Source organism: Alosa sapidissima, chromosome 6 (genome assembly GCF_018492685.1).
Source record: "Alosa sapidissima isolate fAloSap1 chromosome 6, fAloSap1.pri, whole genome shotgun sequence".
In the NCBI taxonomy this organism is placed as follows: Eukaryota; Metazoa; Chordata; class Actinopteri; order Clupeiformes; family Clupeidae; genus Alosa; species Alosa sapidissima.
Window position 1 is genome coordinate 9350446 of NC_055962.1, and position 18563 is coordinate 9369008.

The window sequence follows — 18563 nt, forward strand, 5'->3', positions numbered from 1 at the left end:
ACACACACACACACATTCACTCACCCACATACACACAAAATAACTCTTTGAAGCAAATCTTTCTGTCTTGTCTCCACTTGCTGTCCTCAGCAGGAGGTTTTCTGAGATGTTAGCTCTCCACTAGTGCATTAACACTCCACACACTTGCAGACACACACTCACACAGACACACACACACACTCTCTCTCTCTCTCTCTCTCTCTCTCTCTCTCTCTCTCTCACACACACCACACACACATGCCTCTTTTCCTCATCCCTCTCCTCCCTCCCTTCATCCCAGAACATTCCGCCATCTTCACCATCTGGACATGGCAGTTGCTGCCAAAAGGTGCCCCTGGGGAACCCCAGTCTCCTCCACTTCCTGATTATCCACTAAATCCGGCCCTCTTTACCCACAGTTCCCTGCGGGAGGGCGTCTTAACCGGTGTGCTGCACAGCAAACGTGACATTTCCGGGGATAATCGCTGTGCCTCTTCTCACCCTCACACTTCTCCGCAGCTTTTCGGTATCGTCTACCGTCTTTCTCTCGTCCTGCGCACCCAGGCACATCACAGCCGGGCATGAACGTTGGCTGGCATCACCTGCCAAAGCTCTTCGCTAAAGCTCCGCACCGCTCCGCTCCTTTACTGTGAAAGGGAGAAACGCAGGGAGCTGTTTGTCGGATTGTGTCTGTGACGTGTCTGTGACTCCTCAAGCACCGAGCCTCATCTAGCCAGTTTGGGCGTTATCTCCCCTGTTTCAATTTCGTGGCATTTTACACTCTCTTGATTATGTTAAATTATCATTTCACTTCAAAACTAAGTGATTTTCAAAGAAATGTTGCTTCCCCTCCAGGCCGATCAAGTGCAGATGTACAAATTGCAGAAATATCACTCACCTTCTGCCTCTAGCTGGAGACTTCTAAGCGTTCCTTTCTCAGTCTTGGCAGAGCGCAGAGTCTCTCATTAACGCTGCGTTTTTTAAAGGCCACTACTCAGGCATATTTCTGGCCACTTACCTGGTGCTTTGGCTGGACAGTACCCACTCTCTGTAGCACTGCCACGAGAGCGGACGCTTAAACTGAGATCAGAGGGAGCTCTCTAGAGCTGGGCACTCGTCCACCATAGAGGGGGAGGGGGGGTGCGGCTTGGCATCGTGCCACGTCATCCTTCGGCCAAGCCAAACCATATCAGAGGTTGTGTGTGTGTGTGTGTGTGTGTGTGTGTGTGTGTGTGTGAAAGGATCCAGCACGCTAGGTTGAGGGGTGTGGGTGGAGGGTAGCATCTGCAGTAGCTAATTTATGGAGATGTCTGTCTAATGTGTGCACTCGTCTTCTGAAGCCTCTAATTCTCACACACACACACACACACACACACAATCTTAGATAGATAGATAGATAGATAGATAGAGAGATACTTTATTGATCCCCAAGGGGAAATTCAAGAGATCTTAGCATCTAATCCATTCTGTTTGCATTTGTCTGGACACACTATCAAAACCCCTGTCCTCTTCTGTGTATATTTTTTGAGAATATATGTGTGTGTGTGTGTGTGTCTGAGTGTCTGTATGTGTTTTTGTTTGTGTATCAGTGTAGTGTCAATGAGAATGTGGTGAACTATGTAAGAAAATGGACTGATTCTGTTCAACCTAATTAACTGAATGTGATTGAATATACAGATACAGGAAACACAAACTACAGTATACTGCTGAAAATAAGGGAAACACTTCAATCACACATTGTATCAGAACATTGGTGTTGAGATAAAACTGTTATGAGATGATTGTTGATTTTGTCAGACATTCTGTGAATGTAGTTTGAGAAAGGAGAAAAATCTGGAAGATTTCAAAAAACTGTTTATTTAGCAACTGTGAAAACTGTAAGTGTAGAATACTGAGCAAGCGGTTATAGAACAGCAGTTCTTTGCAGAATGCTTTTCTGTTGTAATTTGTTTAGAGTATTTCTTTTAGCACAAATATGTATGCCTGGCTTTGTATAAATGTATATCTAAATGGAAGAAAGTCATCCTAGATTTGCCTTTCATTTTCTCCTGGTAAACCCTTGAGGGTAGCTGAAGCACTGAAACCCAATTTTGAGTACCTCCAGCCCACACTGTGCCTCGTACTCAGTGCACTGGAGAAACACACACACACACACACACACACACACACACACACACACACACACACACACACACACACACACACACACACACACCACACACACAACACACACACACACACACACACACACACACACAAATACACACCACAGACCACACACACACCACACTCTCATACACACACACACACACACACACACACACACACACACACACACACACACACAAATACACACACACACACACTCCACAGACCACACACACACGCACACACACACACACACACACACATACACACAGGCGCGCCTGCAGGTGTACGTCCGTACGCACTGTGCGTACCATCAGGCTCAACAAAGAGAGAAAATTTCCCTGTGTGTGTGTAATGTGCATTCACACCAAATTGGCCCACCATACCTTCCCAACTATGCACAGTATCCCATTAGCTGCCATCAGGCTATTTACAATTTTCTATTACGTAACTTAGTGAACACTTATCAAAATTAACGCCCACACATGCAGGCACGTAGGCTACTTGTTGTTTTCTTTTACTCGGCTATCTATCTATATATGGTTATCAGCACACAATGTTGAGCTAATTCACTAATTCAATACTCATGATGGATATCACAAGTTTAAACAACAGAAAGTATGAAGGCAGCAAAGCTAGAGGAGTTATTCCAGATGGGCAAGAACAAGGTAGGCAATTAATGTGCTTGTCAGAACGTTAGACTGCATTACAGCTGTTTAAAGCCAGACGTCAAGAATAAAACAAGGTAACTTTAGCCTGTGTATCAAGTTGTCCAAATGAATAGGTCATAGTAGACGTTGTTGTTGTATTATTGCATGTGGATGTTGTTATGCTATGTAGGCTAATTTTTTCCTGACCAATGCACGGGGCTAAAACCGGGAAATGGACAAATATTGTCCACGCATATTTATTTATTTTTTTTGCGGGGGGGGGGGGGCGATGGGTCGGGTGTGCGTACCATAGCATTAATTCCTGCAGGCGCATATACACACACACACACATACACAGACACAGAGACCACACACACGCACACACAAATATACACAGACAAACCAAGAGAGAGAGAGACTTAGAGAGATGTTCAGGGATAATGAGTCTCATTCTTTGATAGTATGTGAGAACTAATAGTCCACAGTACGCAAGTCCTTCTGAGAAAAATGAAAAAAAAAAAAAATCTTGTATTTTGTTTTTTCGTGTCTCAACAATGCCCAGAGCGGGAGAAGGATGATGCATTTCCTCTCAGATTAGAATGCAATAATGTTTTTTTTGTCTGTTCTCACTGTTTGCATGCACCTATAGGTGGATGTCTTGAGGGTGGACAGTGATAAGATGGTTGTGCTGCTTTGCAGAAAATTCTCCATTTCTGCTTAAACTAAACTCCACTGGAAAACACTTTAGATTAGAAAATGAAATCTTCCTGTGTTGTTTGTTTGTTTGTTTGTTTATGAAGGTCATGTCATGGTGATGTCTGGATGATTACTGTTTGTTTTTGCATTGAAGAGTAGAGACTGTTGAATGAATGTGTGTGTGTGTGTGTGTGTGTTCCTTGTGTGTTCCTTCATATTTAAAGAGTGAATGTGTGTTCTCCAGATACATATTTCTGGCGATTCACTCGTTGCCTGTCGCTTATCGGCTCAAAAGTTGTTGGAATTGTTTTGAGATTTATTTCACATTGCCAATGGATATATTGCCCGTAATCACTGGAGAGTATATCCCATGGTGTTCCATTGCTAGTCTTTTTAAGGGAATTTGTTTTTTTAGAGGACCTGTGTGTGTGTGTGTGTGTGTGTGTGTGTGTGTGTGTGTATGTGTGTACATGCATGTGTGCATGTGTGTGTGTGTGTGTGTGTGTGTGTGAGAGAGAGAGAGAGTTTATGCAGTTTGTGTGTGTGTGTGTGTGTGTGTGTGTGTGTGTGTGTGTGTGTGTGTGTGTGTGTGTGTGTGTGTGTGTGCGTGCACGCGTGTGTGTGTGCGTGCGTGTGCGTGAGTCCCTAGCTAGCTGACTCGTGCTGATCAGCACCCTCCTATTCTGCTGAGCTGTTGTAGCAGATTAATCAGTGGTGTCATCAGCCCAGCCCTCCATCAGCCCCTCCCTGCCTCCTGTGTATTCCATATGGAGGCATGCAGTGTGCAGCTATGGGCCTGTCCTGTGGCCTTAAAAAAGTGTAAAAAAAACACCTAGGTTCATCATAACTCTGCAGTATGAATACGAGTAGCATTCCTCATTTTCATGATACACACTAAGGGTTTCATCTACTAGTTGACTATTATAATCACTACTGGCTGACTACTAGTCAGTACAGTACTGTAGGCAGCAGTCAACTAGTCATGGACAAAATGGCTAAACGGGCTAGACATTCCTATGCATGGAAATGCCTCACTGAACATGAGAGTGACATGTAAGTTGTATACAGCTGTATTTACCGTAAGTACAATAACAGCAATGTCTGCTAGCACTAGCAGTAGTGATAGCATCAGTGTGGTACATAATGAGTAGTTGACAACGATTATGGAAACGTGTCAGTTGATTCAAATCAGTATCAGCCCTTAATATGCACACATACACAAAAGGTGTAATATTTACTAAACTTAATTTAATGTACGTCATCTCTGGTCATGTCCTTAGGGAGAAGTCAAAAGTCTGGCACACACACACATACACACACACACACAGAATTATATGCTGTATCAAGACAGATGAAGAATTAACAAGGGATGATAGTAGTTAAAAAATGAAATCTTCAAAATTAGTGTTTAAATGGAGAATTTGAAAAAGTAAATGTCAGTCTTGGCATGCCATTACAATTTGAAACGGTATCAGCAAAAGAGGTATAGTGTGAAAGGGTTCAGAGGATTATACATAACATACTGAAAAAGCATGCAAGCAAACAAATAAACAAACTAACTAACAAGACAAAAACACACGACGGCAGCTCCTTATCTACAAACACTACTGCAGAGAACTAAGCATAGAGCGATTGCACTTGCTGAGTCACACGGCTGTCACTTCTTATAGAGTATGCAAATGAGTCACATCCTTTTTATTTATCATCCCTTCTTCTCTTCTCCTCCCTCTCGTTCTCTTCTCCTCTCTTATTTTCTTCTCTTCAGGCCGGGCCTACGCTCCGGAGTTCTACTACGACACGTACAACCCCCTGTGGCAGAACCGGCCACGGGTCTACGGCTTCAAGCTGCAGTGGACCCAGATGAATCCGGACGCTGTAGACCGCATTGTGGCCTACCGGCTCGGCATCCGCCAGGTGAGTTAGAGCCTGCCGACGGGAGTTCAAGTCACTAAGAATGACTCAAATCCTCTACTTCATTGGTTCTCAAAGTGGGGCCTACATTTGACAAAGAAACAACAATCCTTTAAAAAAATCCTACATAGTGTCAAAGTTTGCTAACATGACTATTGTGGTATTAGCACTCTGTTTTTAGAATACATATAACATAAGCATCTAACCGAAAAAAGGCTATAAAGCTACATGATTAATTTAAGTTTTATGTGTTGCGATTATGAGGGGTCCTTGGAGAATTTTCCACTCCATGAGGAGTCCCCGGCCCACAAAAGTTTGAGAACCCCTGCTCTACTTAATGTGTTTTTGTAAAACAGAATGCAGTCAGGACACTCAAAACATGTAGTAGCTGATTTGCTGTACCTTACAGTATGCACTTAAAGTGTTTCTTGGTACAGTAAATGCCATGAGGTGCTGTGCATTTGAAATGACACTATCGAATACTGTTTCCTTTCTATATTTGCTGGAGTTGTTAAATTCAAGAAGACTTGTCATATGAAGTTGAAGTAAAGGTAGAACCTATTTTTAATGGTGCCTGAGCTTGCAGGAGTTGCTGTCTTCAGTTCTCACAGAGGATTACACAGATGTTGCAGTGATCTGTTCTAGCTGGTCCTGTATGCTGTTGGTATCGTTCGTTTCAGCTGTCAGTGGCCTTGTGCTGAAACATGGAACTGGGTTTGGGCTGAAAGATGGTCAAGGACACCCATTCCAGTGTGTTACCTATCCTGCTTATATTCACAAACACACACACACACACACACACACACACACACACACACACACACGCGCACACACACACACCCTGCAGATGATAAACTCATGACATTGAATGGTAGCTCTAGCTGTCTATCGTGGTTTGATCTGCCACCTCCCTGTCTCTCACGTCAGATCACTGTCGGTGTCTGTGTGTGTGTGGTGTCTGTGTGTGTGTATTTGTGTGTGCTTGTGCTTGTAGAGAGAGTTGTGCACCTATCCAGCAGTACAGCAGACAGGCTTACTCAAACTGCTTTTAAACCACAATGTAGGAGAGTTAAATACTGACCTGGAGCTCCTGAACTTTCAACATGCTGGAGCATGAAAAACCTTTCAAAAATAGCTTTTAATAGTTGGTAGTTGGAAATAATTCACCACAGAGCTCTTTCAGATTACAAAGTGGATTCACCCATTTGTGAAATGCCAAAGTCCTCCTGCTCTGTGTTCTAGCCTCTAGCTTTTAACAGTATTTTACTATAACAGTATTTTAGCAGTATTTTAACAGTATTTTAGCGGCATTTTAACAGAATTTTAGCACTATCATGAGCTCTAAACCTTAAAAACATCATCTGCCACTCCAAAACCGAAAGGTTAAGACAGGTCAGCAACAATGTCGGTAGCCACTGGAGAAAGTAATGTTTCTGTGATGTGAAAGGTACAAGCACGGAGAGTAGAGCTGGACTGTTCTTCCTCGGGTCTCAACTCCAGTGGACATTGACAGACTTTCAGTCTCTCTGCCTCATTTGTGTTGTGCACTTCCTTGGTTGTTTCTAAGGCCAAGGACAAAGTCCAAGGCCTGCAGATATCTCCATTATTCTCAGAACATGATGTCCACATACTGTCTGGGTCACAGCGTTCATGGTATTCTCACTGCATCTGTTCTCGTGAACAAAGCAATGGGTTCACAATAGTGCTCCTATGGCTGAAGGGCAGATCTGAAAGACCCCAAAGGGTTTGCTGCTGCAAGACACACAACTCTCGATTAAAAAATATTCTTCCTTCAACACTGAAGCCGAGGTCGTACAATGACCACAGTCATGGTTATATACAGCTTGTTATACAAAGGACCATTTTCAAATACATTTTTATCCCTCACAGGCAGTGGCACCGCTCCCACCACAAAGCAATTCTTCTTAGGGCACCGAAATGGCCAACAGCGGCACTGCTCACAGGGCACAATACAAACACGTCCCTGGCGGAGATCCATCTGTATCTCCATGTGAGGTGCAGTTACCGGTTGATTTCATCATAGTTATTATTTAGAACTTGAGTTGTCTTTTGACGGCTCATGTTTTAGCACCTTTGTGTTCTGACGGCTCGTGTTTAGCACCTCTGTGTTCTGACGGCTCGTGTTTAGAAGTTCTGCGTTCTGATTGGTCGTGTTCAGCAGTTCTGTCCTCCGATGGCGTGCGTCCAGTAGTTCTGTTTTGTCATTGGTCATGTTCAGCAGCTGTGTCTTTTAATGGTGTGTGTTTAGCAGTTCTGTTTTCTGATTGGTCATGGTCAGCAGCTGTGTCTTTTGATGATGTGTGTTTAGCGTGTTCAGCAGCTGTGTCTTCTGATGGCGTGTGTTTAACAGTTCTGCTTTGTAATTGGTCGTGTTTAGCAGTTCTGTTTTGTGATTGGTCGTGTAGGTGTTTCAGTGAGATGCTCAGCTCTCTTCCTGCTCTTACTCTCATGCTCCAGCACACCTTAGAAAGCTTAGCACTGCCACAGCAAGGCCCAGCAGCCAGCAGAATATCTACACAGATGGAGTGGTTCAGTTGGGGATTGAAAAGAAGAGAGACAAAAAAGAAGGACAGTGTGAGAGAGAGAGATTGATAGAGAGAGAGAGAAAGAGGGAAGTAGGAAGAGAGATATGTAAGGGATAATGGACGACACGGTGGTCTGTTCACAGAAGTTAATGCACGGTCGAGGTTGTAAAACGGCCCCGGCGCGAAGCGGAGCATTAACTTCTGTGAACAGACCACCGTGAAGTCCATTATCCCGCTTATTCCACTGTTGCCACTTGCGTTGTGTTCATTTCCTGTTACAATTTAAACGTTTTAATCGCTAAAACTGTCTTGTTTGTAGAACTAATTGCTTCCGACACATATCAACTAATTTCTCAACTTGCAGGACAAACTGCCCTTACTAGTTCTAAATGGATGGTTGCTACAGCCAAAGGCCAGTCGTTAGTTCTATCTCTCCCGTTGTCAAGCAGGCGTATCCCAAGATTCTGATGAACTTTAGCTTTGAAACATCGCTATTTGACTTAGCCTGCTTGATGCTGTCATCCATCTAGCTAAAAGCCATCTCCGTCATATGCAACACTGTTGCCATGTTCTGAACGTCTGCATTCTCGCATTTTACAGCTCAGATGCAACATGACAGTTCATTTAAACTTCACAACGAGTTCGGCGAATTAATATACAAGTGTGATACGGCCAACAAAATGGATCTACTTCATAGGTGTGCAAATAACATACGGTTAATGGTCGTTCTAAATTACGTAGGACAATGGGAAATTCAACCAAGCAGTAGAATAAAGAGACTTACAGGTCCTGATAGCCCACATCTAATCCCAGTAGCTTCAGCCATTGAGGACCGAAGACAAGAGAGAGCAACATAATAGACAGGGAGGAGAGGAAAGAGGGAGAGGAAAGAGATGGAGGAAAGGAGGAGAGAGTTGGAGGAAGAGTGCCCCTTTCTGCTCTCCGCTGTACACACAGGTATGAAAAGATGCAGAGATTAGTCCTGAAAGAGAGAGAGAGGTAAAAGAGCCATATAGAAGTCCTCAGTGGTTGACATTCATCCGTGTAATGTGGTCTTCATTCAGTGCCACGGCTCATCTGCTGAATATGTGAGTCCTGACCCGGCTCACCTCTGTCCACCTCTCTGACCAAGAAACCCCCTGTGCACAGTCTGGGCTAGAGAGAGAGAGAGAGAGAGAGAAGGAGAGTGTGAGTCCTGACCCTTCTCTCTGAATAAGAAACCCCCTGTGCACAGTCTGGACAGTAGACAGGAGGGTGGGAGGGGGGAGAGAAGGAAGGGAGGGAGGGAGTGTGGGAGGAGAGAAAGATAGACAGGGGATAAAATGAAGGAGGAGAGAGACAGACCGAGGGAGAAGGGAGGCTTAAAGGAAAGATGTTTGGGGAGCAGTGCTGTGGGGCTGGAGAGTGGTGTAGTGATGCTGAGGTGTAGTGATGTTGAGGAGTTGTGATGGTGAGGTGTTGTAATGTGATGGTGAGGTGTAGCGATGGTGAGGTATTGTGATGGTGAGGTGTTGTGATGAGATGGTGAGGTGTAGAGATGGTGAGATGTTGTGATGGTGAGGTGTTGTGATGGTGAGGTGAGGTGATGGTGAGGTGTTGTGATGGTGAGGTGTTGTGATGGTGAGGTGTTGTGATGGTGAGGTGATGGTGAGGTGTAGTGATGGTGAGGTGTAGTGATGGTGAGGTGATAGTGAGGTGAGGTGAGGTGTAGTGATGGTGAGGTGTAGTGATGGTGAGGTGAGGTGATGGTGAGGTGAGGTGATGGTGAGGTGTTGTGATGGTGAGGTGTTGTGATGGTGAGGTGATGGTGAGGTGTAGTGATGGTGAGGTGTAGCAATGGTGAGGTGTTGTGATGTGATGGTGAGGTGTAGTGATGGTGAGGTGAGGTGATGGTGAGGTGTTGTGATGGTGAGGTGTTGTGATGGTGAGGTGTAGCAATGGTGAGGTGTAGCAATGGTGAGGTGTTGCGATGGTGAGGTGAGGTGATGGTGAGGTGAGGTGATGGTGAGGTGTTGTGATGGTGAGGTGATGGTGAGGTGTAGTGATGGTTAGGTGTTGTGATGGTGAGGTGATGGTGAGGTGTAGTGATGGTGAGGTGTAGTGATGGTGAGGTGATGGTGAGGTGAGGTGAGGTGTAGTGATGGTGAGGTGTAGTGATGGTGAGGTGATGGTGAGGTGAGGTGTAGTGATGGTGAGGTGTAGTGATGGTGAGGTGTAGTGATGGTGAGGTGATGGTGAGGTGAGGTGAGGTGTAGTGATGGTGAGGTGTAGTGATGGTGAGGTGTAGTGATGGTGAGGTGATGGTGAGGTGAGGTGAGGTGTAGTGATGGTGAGGTGTAGTGATGGTGAGGTGAGGTGATGGTGAGGTGTTGTGATGGTGAGGTGTTGTGATGGTGAGGTGATGGTGAGGTGTAGTGATGGTGAGGTGTTGTGATGGTGAGGTGATGGTGAGGTGTAGTGATGGTGAGGTGTAGAGATGGTGAGATGTTGTGATGGTGAGGTGTTGTGATGGTGAGGTGTAGCAATGGTGAGGTGTTGTGATGAGATGGTGAGGTGTAGAGATGGTGAGATGTAGTGATGGTGAGGTGTTGTGATGGTGAGGTGTAGCAATGGTGAGGTGTTGTGATGTGATGGTGAGGTGTAGTGATGGTGAGATGAGGTGATGGTGAGGTGTAGTGATGGTGAGGTGATGGTGAGGTGTAGTGATGGTGAGGTGTAGTGATGGTGAGGTGTAGTGATGGTGAGGTGTTGTGATGGTAAGGTGAGGAGAAGTGCTGTGGTTCAACGTGATGGCAGTGTGGTAGTTGGTGTGGTTCTTGTTTTATTTTGTGGACAAATTAAAGTGAAATGTGTTTACAGAGGGAGTTTTGAATATCTTATTTTATCACTCCATAAATCTGAAAAACTTAAATTTAGCTTCTTTTCCTGAAATTTCACATACGCACACACACACAAACTGATGAATTGACATGCAAAAACAATTTTGCTTCAATGTGCTGTGGTATAGTGTTGTGCCGCACACTGTGATGGTGAGGTGTAGCAATGGTGAGGTGTAGCAATGGTGAGGTGTAGCGATGGTGAGGTGTTGTGATGGTGAGGTGAGGTGATGGTGAGGTGAGGTGATGGTGAGGTGTTGTGATGGTGAGGTGATGGTGAGGTGTAGTGATGGTTAGGTGTTGTGATGGTGAGGTGATGGTGAGGTGTAGTGATGGTGAGGTGTAGTGATGGTGAGGTGATGGTGAGGTGAGGTGAGGTGTAGTGATGGTGAGGTGATGGTGAGGTGAGGTGTAGTGATGGTGAGGTGTAGTGATGGTGAGGTGATGGTGAGGTGAGGTGAGGTGTAGTGATGGTGAGGTGATGGTGAGGTGAGGTGAGGTGTAGTGATGGTGAGGTGTAGTGATGGTGAGGTGAGGTGATGGTGAGGTGTTGTGATGGTGAGGTGTTGTGATGGTGAGGTGATGGTGAGGTGTAGTGATGGTGAGGTGTTGTGATGGTGAGGTGATGGTGAGGTGTAGTGATGGTGAGATGTTGTGATGGTGAGATGTTGTGATGGTGAGATGTTGTGATGGTGAGGTGTTGTGATGGTGAGGTGTAGCAATGGTGAGGTGTTGTGATGAGATGGTGAGGTGTAGAGATGGTGAGATGTAGTGATGGTGAGGTGTTGTGATGGTGAGGTGTAGCAATGGTGAGGTGTTGTGATGTGATGGTGAGGTGTAGTGATGGTGAGATGAGGTGATGGTGAGGTGTAGTGATGGTGAGGTGATGGTGAGGTGTAGTGATGGTGAGGTGTAGTGATGGTGAGGTGATGGTGAGGTGTAGTGATGGTGAGGTGTTGTGATGGTAAGGTGAGGAGAAGTGCTGTGGTTCAACGTGATGGCAGTGTGGTAGTTGGTGTGGTTCTTGTTTTATTTTGTGGACAAATTAAAGTGAAATGTGTTTACAGAGGGAGTTTTGAATATCTTATTTTATCACTCCATAAATCTGAAAAACTTAAATTTAGCTTCTTTTCCTGAAATTTCACATACGCACACACACACAAACTGATGAATTGACATGCAAAAACAATTTTGCTTCAATGTGCTGTGGTATAGTGTTGTGCCGCACGGCGGTGTGGTGTGGTGTGGTGGGAAGGGGAGAGGCAAGGAGAGTAGGGCTTCTCGGCACGTACTGTAGAGCAGAGTGTGCTCTGCTTCACCACATTGTGCCGCGCTGCACCACTCAGCATCGGGTCGGGCCTGGTGAGAGCTATTTATATCGGGCTGCGCCTGCTTCAACACCGACCCCCCCACCCACCCACCCACACTCCCAACCCTATCAAATCATTATGATCTTCAGCGTCTCAGCGCAGCCTTTGAATTAGCGGTTAGCACTAAGGCCTAGTGGGCCCACGCCTCAATAATGGATGATCCAGTGTTCTGGGGGCGCCGATTGGTGTGGTGCGTTGCCGTGGTGTGCTACGCTATGACGAGATCGTTGGAGAGGCAGGCGCCTTTGAATGGAGAATGAAGGCTTAGTTGAAAGGCTCATTTGAAGCCCCCACAAAGCTCCAATCATCTCCACCATCAGACGCTACAAACCAGGCAGCAAGCAGCTAGCTCTACACACACAAACACACATGTACACACACATACACACACACACACACACACACATACACACACACACACACACACACACACACACATACACACACACACACACACACACATACACACACACACACACACACACACACACACACAGACACACAAACACATGCTCCCTACCTCTTCCCCTCTTCCTCTTCCACCACTGTCTTGCTATCTCTCTCTCTCTCTCTCTCTCTCTCTCTCTCTCTCTCTCATTTCTCTTTTCTCTCTCTGTCTCTCTTCTCTCTCTCTCTCTCTCTCTCATTTCTCTTTTCTCTCTCTGTCTCTCTTCTCTCTCCGTCTCCCCCACCTCTGTCCAATATATGTTTCTCCTACTCACTCAATAGATCTGTCAGTCAGGAGCAGATTTCTCGCCAAGGTTACACTGAGAGTGATCAATACTCACCACATGTGTGTGTGTGTGTGTGTGTGTGTAAGAGAGAGTGAGAAAGACTATAATTCCCATGCTGTTTTTGTGTTGTTTTAAAATGTGCATAAACTGACTCAGTCAGATCAAATTGTGCAGCACTGCACTCAGGATGGCAGAACAATACAAAGAAACAGTGTGGAGAGATCTGAACTGAACTGTAATTATGGAGAAATACGGTAAAAAGGCATCAACGATAAATGTACAGCAGATGAAATGGTAGCCGAGAGAGGGGGGGGGGGGGGGGGAGCACTCTATGCATCAGAGCTAGAGATGTGTGTTAAGACCTAAAGTGAGGTAATTAACTCATTACAAGCTTAGTGGTTAATTTAAACTTCAGACAGTTAACTGTGACCTGAAAATTAACACTCCATACCCTGGAAATATATATCAAAGGTATTAGATCAGGGGAGAGAGACAAATTACTTGAAGTAATTAACTATGCTAGCTAATTCACCTCAGCCTAAGACTAAATCAGCATCTTTGATCATGGCGTTGCCGTTTTTGGCATCGGAGCTATAGGAGCCCAATCACCTGACCTGCAAGTGATATTGACCAATGACCACAGTAGCCAAATTCATTCCACGTACACTGATTGTCTACACAGGTGCTTGATTGACAAGATCAGGTGGTCATCAGATCAGCCAATCCACATGGACTACATAATGTGACACCTACTATGCTCGTATGGGCAAATGTCGAGAACATGTGAAAAGGGAGATTCCACTCTTTGGGTGAAAAAGGTTCACATAGAGGTTGCGCCATATAAATAGCCATCTCAAGCCAATTAGTGATGGGAGTGTATTATAAAACCCTCCATCAGCAAGTCTACATCAGTGAAGGTTAAGAGTCCTGTGCAAGATATTATTTGTTCCTACAGTATGTAGCATCTTAACTTCATGGCTGTATTTGTAAACTTACAATAGCATAGCAATGAAACTGACATTAGCAGAAAACCACAGTACATCGAAAAAAGGTAGACATACATAATGCAACATATGTGTAGGTCTACATAATATAGTGAATGGAAAACATAAATAAAACATGAGATTCAGCTCTATACACACATAATAAAAGAAGTAAAGAGGAAAGAAATATCTTTCCTGGGGTCTCCAAAATGTATATTTGATGGCGTTTTCAATATTTATCATCTTCATTATTTCAGTGAAAACAACTGACATCAATTTTCCTTTTCCGTCGAGGCTATCTGAAGGCTCGCTGCAGCTTTACACACTATCCCTTCAATAAAAGTGCCCTGCAATGATGGAGACTACAAACATGGGACACTCTATAACAGAGGGGAAGGGGGAGTGTGGAGGATTCTGCTTGGGAAAGGCACAGCACTATAGATGCTAACTGGCTGGAAAATGATTGACACTTCTATGTGTAGCCACAGAGAAATATTCTGTGCATATCTGCAGGTACAGTATGTGCTGTTGCTGTTACGCCAGAAAGACTGAGTTGTACACACATACACACACACATGCACACACACACACACACACACACACACACCAACATTTTGCGTCATACCATCAGGGTTTGAGAGTGCAAAGACAAAAGAGAGCAGTGAGCCCAAGAAAAAAAGAGACCAATCAAGAAAGAGCCACTTCAGAAACAATTTGAAGGCCATTTCATATTTTTTATCCAACGTACTTGTAAACACCAAAAACACTGTGTGTAGCACAAGATAGCTAGATCATTAAATGCAACATTTTGACAAATTCTGTTAAGGATTGTGGGTGTCTGGCTAGTTTTTAATTAGCCATGGAAATACATTTAAAGATGACCTACAACTATCTACAAAAGCACACATTAAAAATGCTACTTTTCAAGTGGAACTTTTCATGTTCAATAAGTTCAAACTATTGAAACTTTAAAAGGCACCTTGAGACATAATGTACATGTGAAAACAGTGAGACAATTGTACTCTATCTAATTGATTTGCACCAGACCAGTGTGCTTGAGTCAAAGCTTCAGTGGAACCTTTTCTTCTTATAAGTGGGGCACGTTGCCATGGAGACTTAAAGCCCCCAATAAAGCCTCACTTGGTGAGAACCTCTTCAAACACCTGTGTGTGTCAAGACATCTGCTTGTGTGAGCAGTCAACTCAAGCCACAGATGTGCACACAAAGGTATTTCTGAAGCACATTTTTGAAAAACGCTATGGTGAGGATTGCGCTGTGACTTAAAGGGATATTCCACCATTTGAGGAATAACACTCATTTTCCACCTCCCCTCTAGTTAAACAATTGCTTTTTACTTCTCTCCAGTTCATCCAGCCGAGTCTGGCGATACCACTTTTAGCTCCAGCCTTGCATAGATCATTTAATCGGATTAGACCATAAGCATCTCGCCTGCTAACATATAAGATTTCCGGTAATTTTCACATTTAAAACTTGACTCTTCTCAAGTTAAAAACAGAAAATGGAACGTGGTGATTTTCTAGGCTGATTTGACATGGAAATATACTCTCATTCTGGCGTAATTATCTGCTGTAGCTCAAACTTGTTGGTGGAAGGCCTACAGGGACTATTTTCAGGTGCTCCCTGATATCATTGTGCTGCTGCGCCTATGGTACGTTCGCAACGTTCCTTGGTTATTACGACGGAATGAGAGTAGTTCCATGTCAAATCAGCCTAGAAAAATGGCCACGTTCCATTTTTACACTTTCTAGTTACACTTACCTAACTTGAGAAGAGTCAAGTTTTAAATGGGAAAATTACCAAAAATCTTCATTTTTGGTCATTTTTAAGCGAGATGCTAGGAGGCGAGATGCTAATGGTCTAATCCGCTTCAATGATCTATACTAGGCTGGAGGTAAAAGTGGTATCGCCAGACTCAGAGAACAGCTGGATGAACTGGAGAAAGGTAAAAAAAAATTAACTTGAGGGGAGGTGGAAAATGAGTGTAATTCCCCAAACGGTGGAATATCCCTTTAACCAAGAGATTGTCAGTTGATTTTTGTGATTATCAAAAAATGCTATATTAATTCAGTGTGAATATACCATGATATGAATGTTAAAATGCTCAACTTGCTAAATGCTGCTGCTACACCCACAGTCAAATTTCCAGACCCTCTCCACACATCCTATCCACACACACACACACACACACACACAGTTGGGCAGCCCAACAATGTCACCTCTGCCAGCTGACGCTTCACACACACTCACAGCAGGAGAAACTGTAAGAAAGGTGTGCAGGACAACTACAGAGGCTTGCAAACACACAAACACACACTGTGTGTGTGTGTGTGTGTGTGTGTGTGTGTGTGTGATCGCTAACATGGCAACCCCTCCAGCTGCAAACGGAGCAGCAGTGCTGATGGGTGCACACACACCACACACACACACACACACACACACACACACACACACACACACACACACACACACACACAAACATAGAAAAAGATTTCTAGCCAGTGCAGTAGGGCTCCAACAATGCCACATCTGCCAGCTGATGCTTCACAAACACTCACAACAGGAGAAACAGGTGTGCAGGACAACTACAGAGGCTTAGTCACACACACACACACAAACAAACAAACACACACAGTGTGTGTGTGTGTGTGTGTGTGTGTGTGTGTGTGTGTGTGTGTGTGTGTGTGTGTGTGTGTGTGTGTGTGTGTGCTATCTCACTCTCTTCTCTCCTCCACCTGTAGACGGGGCAGCAGCGCTGGTGGGAGCAGGAGATCCCAGTGGAGGCCCCCATCAGGAAGGGCGAGCTCATCACCTACAACCTGACGGAGCTCATCCGTCCGGAGGCCTACGAGGTGCGCCTCACTCCCATCACGCGCTTCGGAGAGGGAGACTCCACCGTACGCATCGTTACCTATAGTGGTGAGCACTAGACCAATCTTCACTTCTTTACAATTAGTCAATATATTAGTCTCTTATTACGTGAGGAGTTAGTCCACTCTCCACTTCTATACGATGCATTATTCTTTACCTATGTCTTGCGTTACTTTAAATTGCTTTGCCTTGTCTTTCTTTGCCTTGCCTTGCTATGCCTTACTTTGCCTTGCCTTACTTTGCCTTGCCTTGCACCTCTTTTCTTTTGTTGCTTTGTTTTCTTTGTTTTGTTTGGCTTGCTTTACATTAGATTTGCGTGTCTCTTAATTTGGTACTCTCTGGTACTAATTTGGTACTCTTTGAGTTGTTCTTTGTTAAGTTGTTTTGTTTTATTTTGTTATGTAGGTTTATTTTGTCTCATCTCTGCTATGATAGGCCTGATGCTGAATGTAATGTTGATTGGCACCATGACAGAACTGTCAGGAGCAAGAAGCTGGTTGTGTGATCTGATGGGCTTGCAGTAATGTAGGGTGACACCCAGGAGAGGGGAGGCGTCTCCACTGATGTTGGTGCACCCAGCGTCACGCTCTTGTCTCAGTGAATTGCCGATTAACACAATCTCCAAGAAAAATCAAGTTTGTTGAACTTGTGCCATTTCTAAACTCTGACTAATAATTATTTTTGTTCTACTGAAATTTGTGTCTGAATAAACCATGAGCTGAGTTTTAGGCTAGAGGCTAATGGACGCTCTACAGCAACAACAACAATAAGAGCAACATACATTAATCTCTGTGACACTTTTTCTTTCGCACACACAAGTAATAAATAAACTCACTTTAATTTACTAACACACTTTAATTTGCACAAACTCACACACACACACACACACACACACACACACACACACAAACACTGGGTGACTGCTCTCTTCCTTCACTACAGCACACACACTCACTCACGCACACACAGACACACTCACTCATGCGCACACACACACACACACACACACACACACACACATCTTCCTGTTTCCTGGACAAATCAGAGGGGTGCTTCAGCAGCTCTCTGACAGAGCAGGCTAATGTGTTAAACACATCTCACATCTCACATCGCTACGTCAACACTCATGCTATGACAGGCAGGGTTAAAAATACAATCTGAAGTCCAATACTTTCAGCAGTATCCAGTAGTGTTAGTGAGTGCACGTGCACACACACACACACACACACACACACACACAAACATACACACACACACAGATACACACACGCATACACGCACACACACACACACACACACACTCGCACACACACGCACACACACACACACACACACACATAAACATACACACACACACACAGATACAAACACGCACACACGCACACACACACACACACACGCTAACACTAAGCGCTTTCAGACATACGTGTAAGACCGGAGGTTCTGCCGATGTTAAACGGTGGGGCCGTATATCTGAATGACATAACCGGTCATATGGAAGTCCGAATTTAGCCGGTTGTTCTACTACTCCCCCACCCCCCCACCCCCCTAGTATTTCCTCCGGACATTATGTAAATGTTCTGTGTCTGAACGAGGCGTAGAACATGCGATTAAAATTCACACCTAGTGAGAGGCCGTGTTGGTGACGTTTCTTTCGTGCGTCCATGTGGTTAGATCTGACTTAAATGCCAGTGTTATGATGGAGTGGCATAGTGCTGTCCAGAAAATCTCCGACCTGGAAAGATGCAGACATCACGGAGCTACTGTCCATGAGGGCATAC

The 18563-nt window shown here is 44.6% G+C and overlaps 1 protein-coding gene across 5 annotated transcripts in view; it reads left to right on the plus strand.

Moving 5' to 3' along the window:
• The window catches only part of LOC121711086 (MAM domain-containing glycosylphosphatidylinositol anchor protein 2-like), a 203381-nt gene that overhangs the window by 165427 nt on the left and 19391 nt on the right, over window positions 1-18563 (plus strand). For all 5 annotated transcript variants that reach the window (XM_042094389.1, XM_042094392.1, XM_042094390.1 and 2 more), the window contains exons 10-11: window positions 5239-5387; window positions 16653-16830. In XM_042094389.1, coding sequence (XP_041950323.1) covers window positions 5239-5387; window positions 16653-16830 — 327 coding nt within the window. The remainder of the gene's footprint in view (window positions 1-5238; window positions 5388-16652; window positions 16831-18563) is intronic.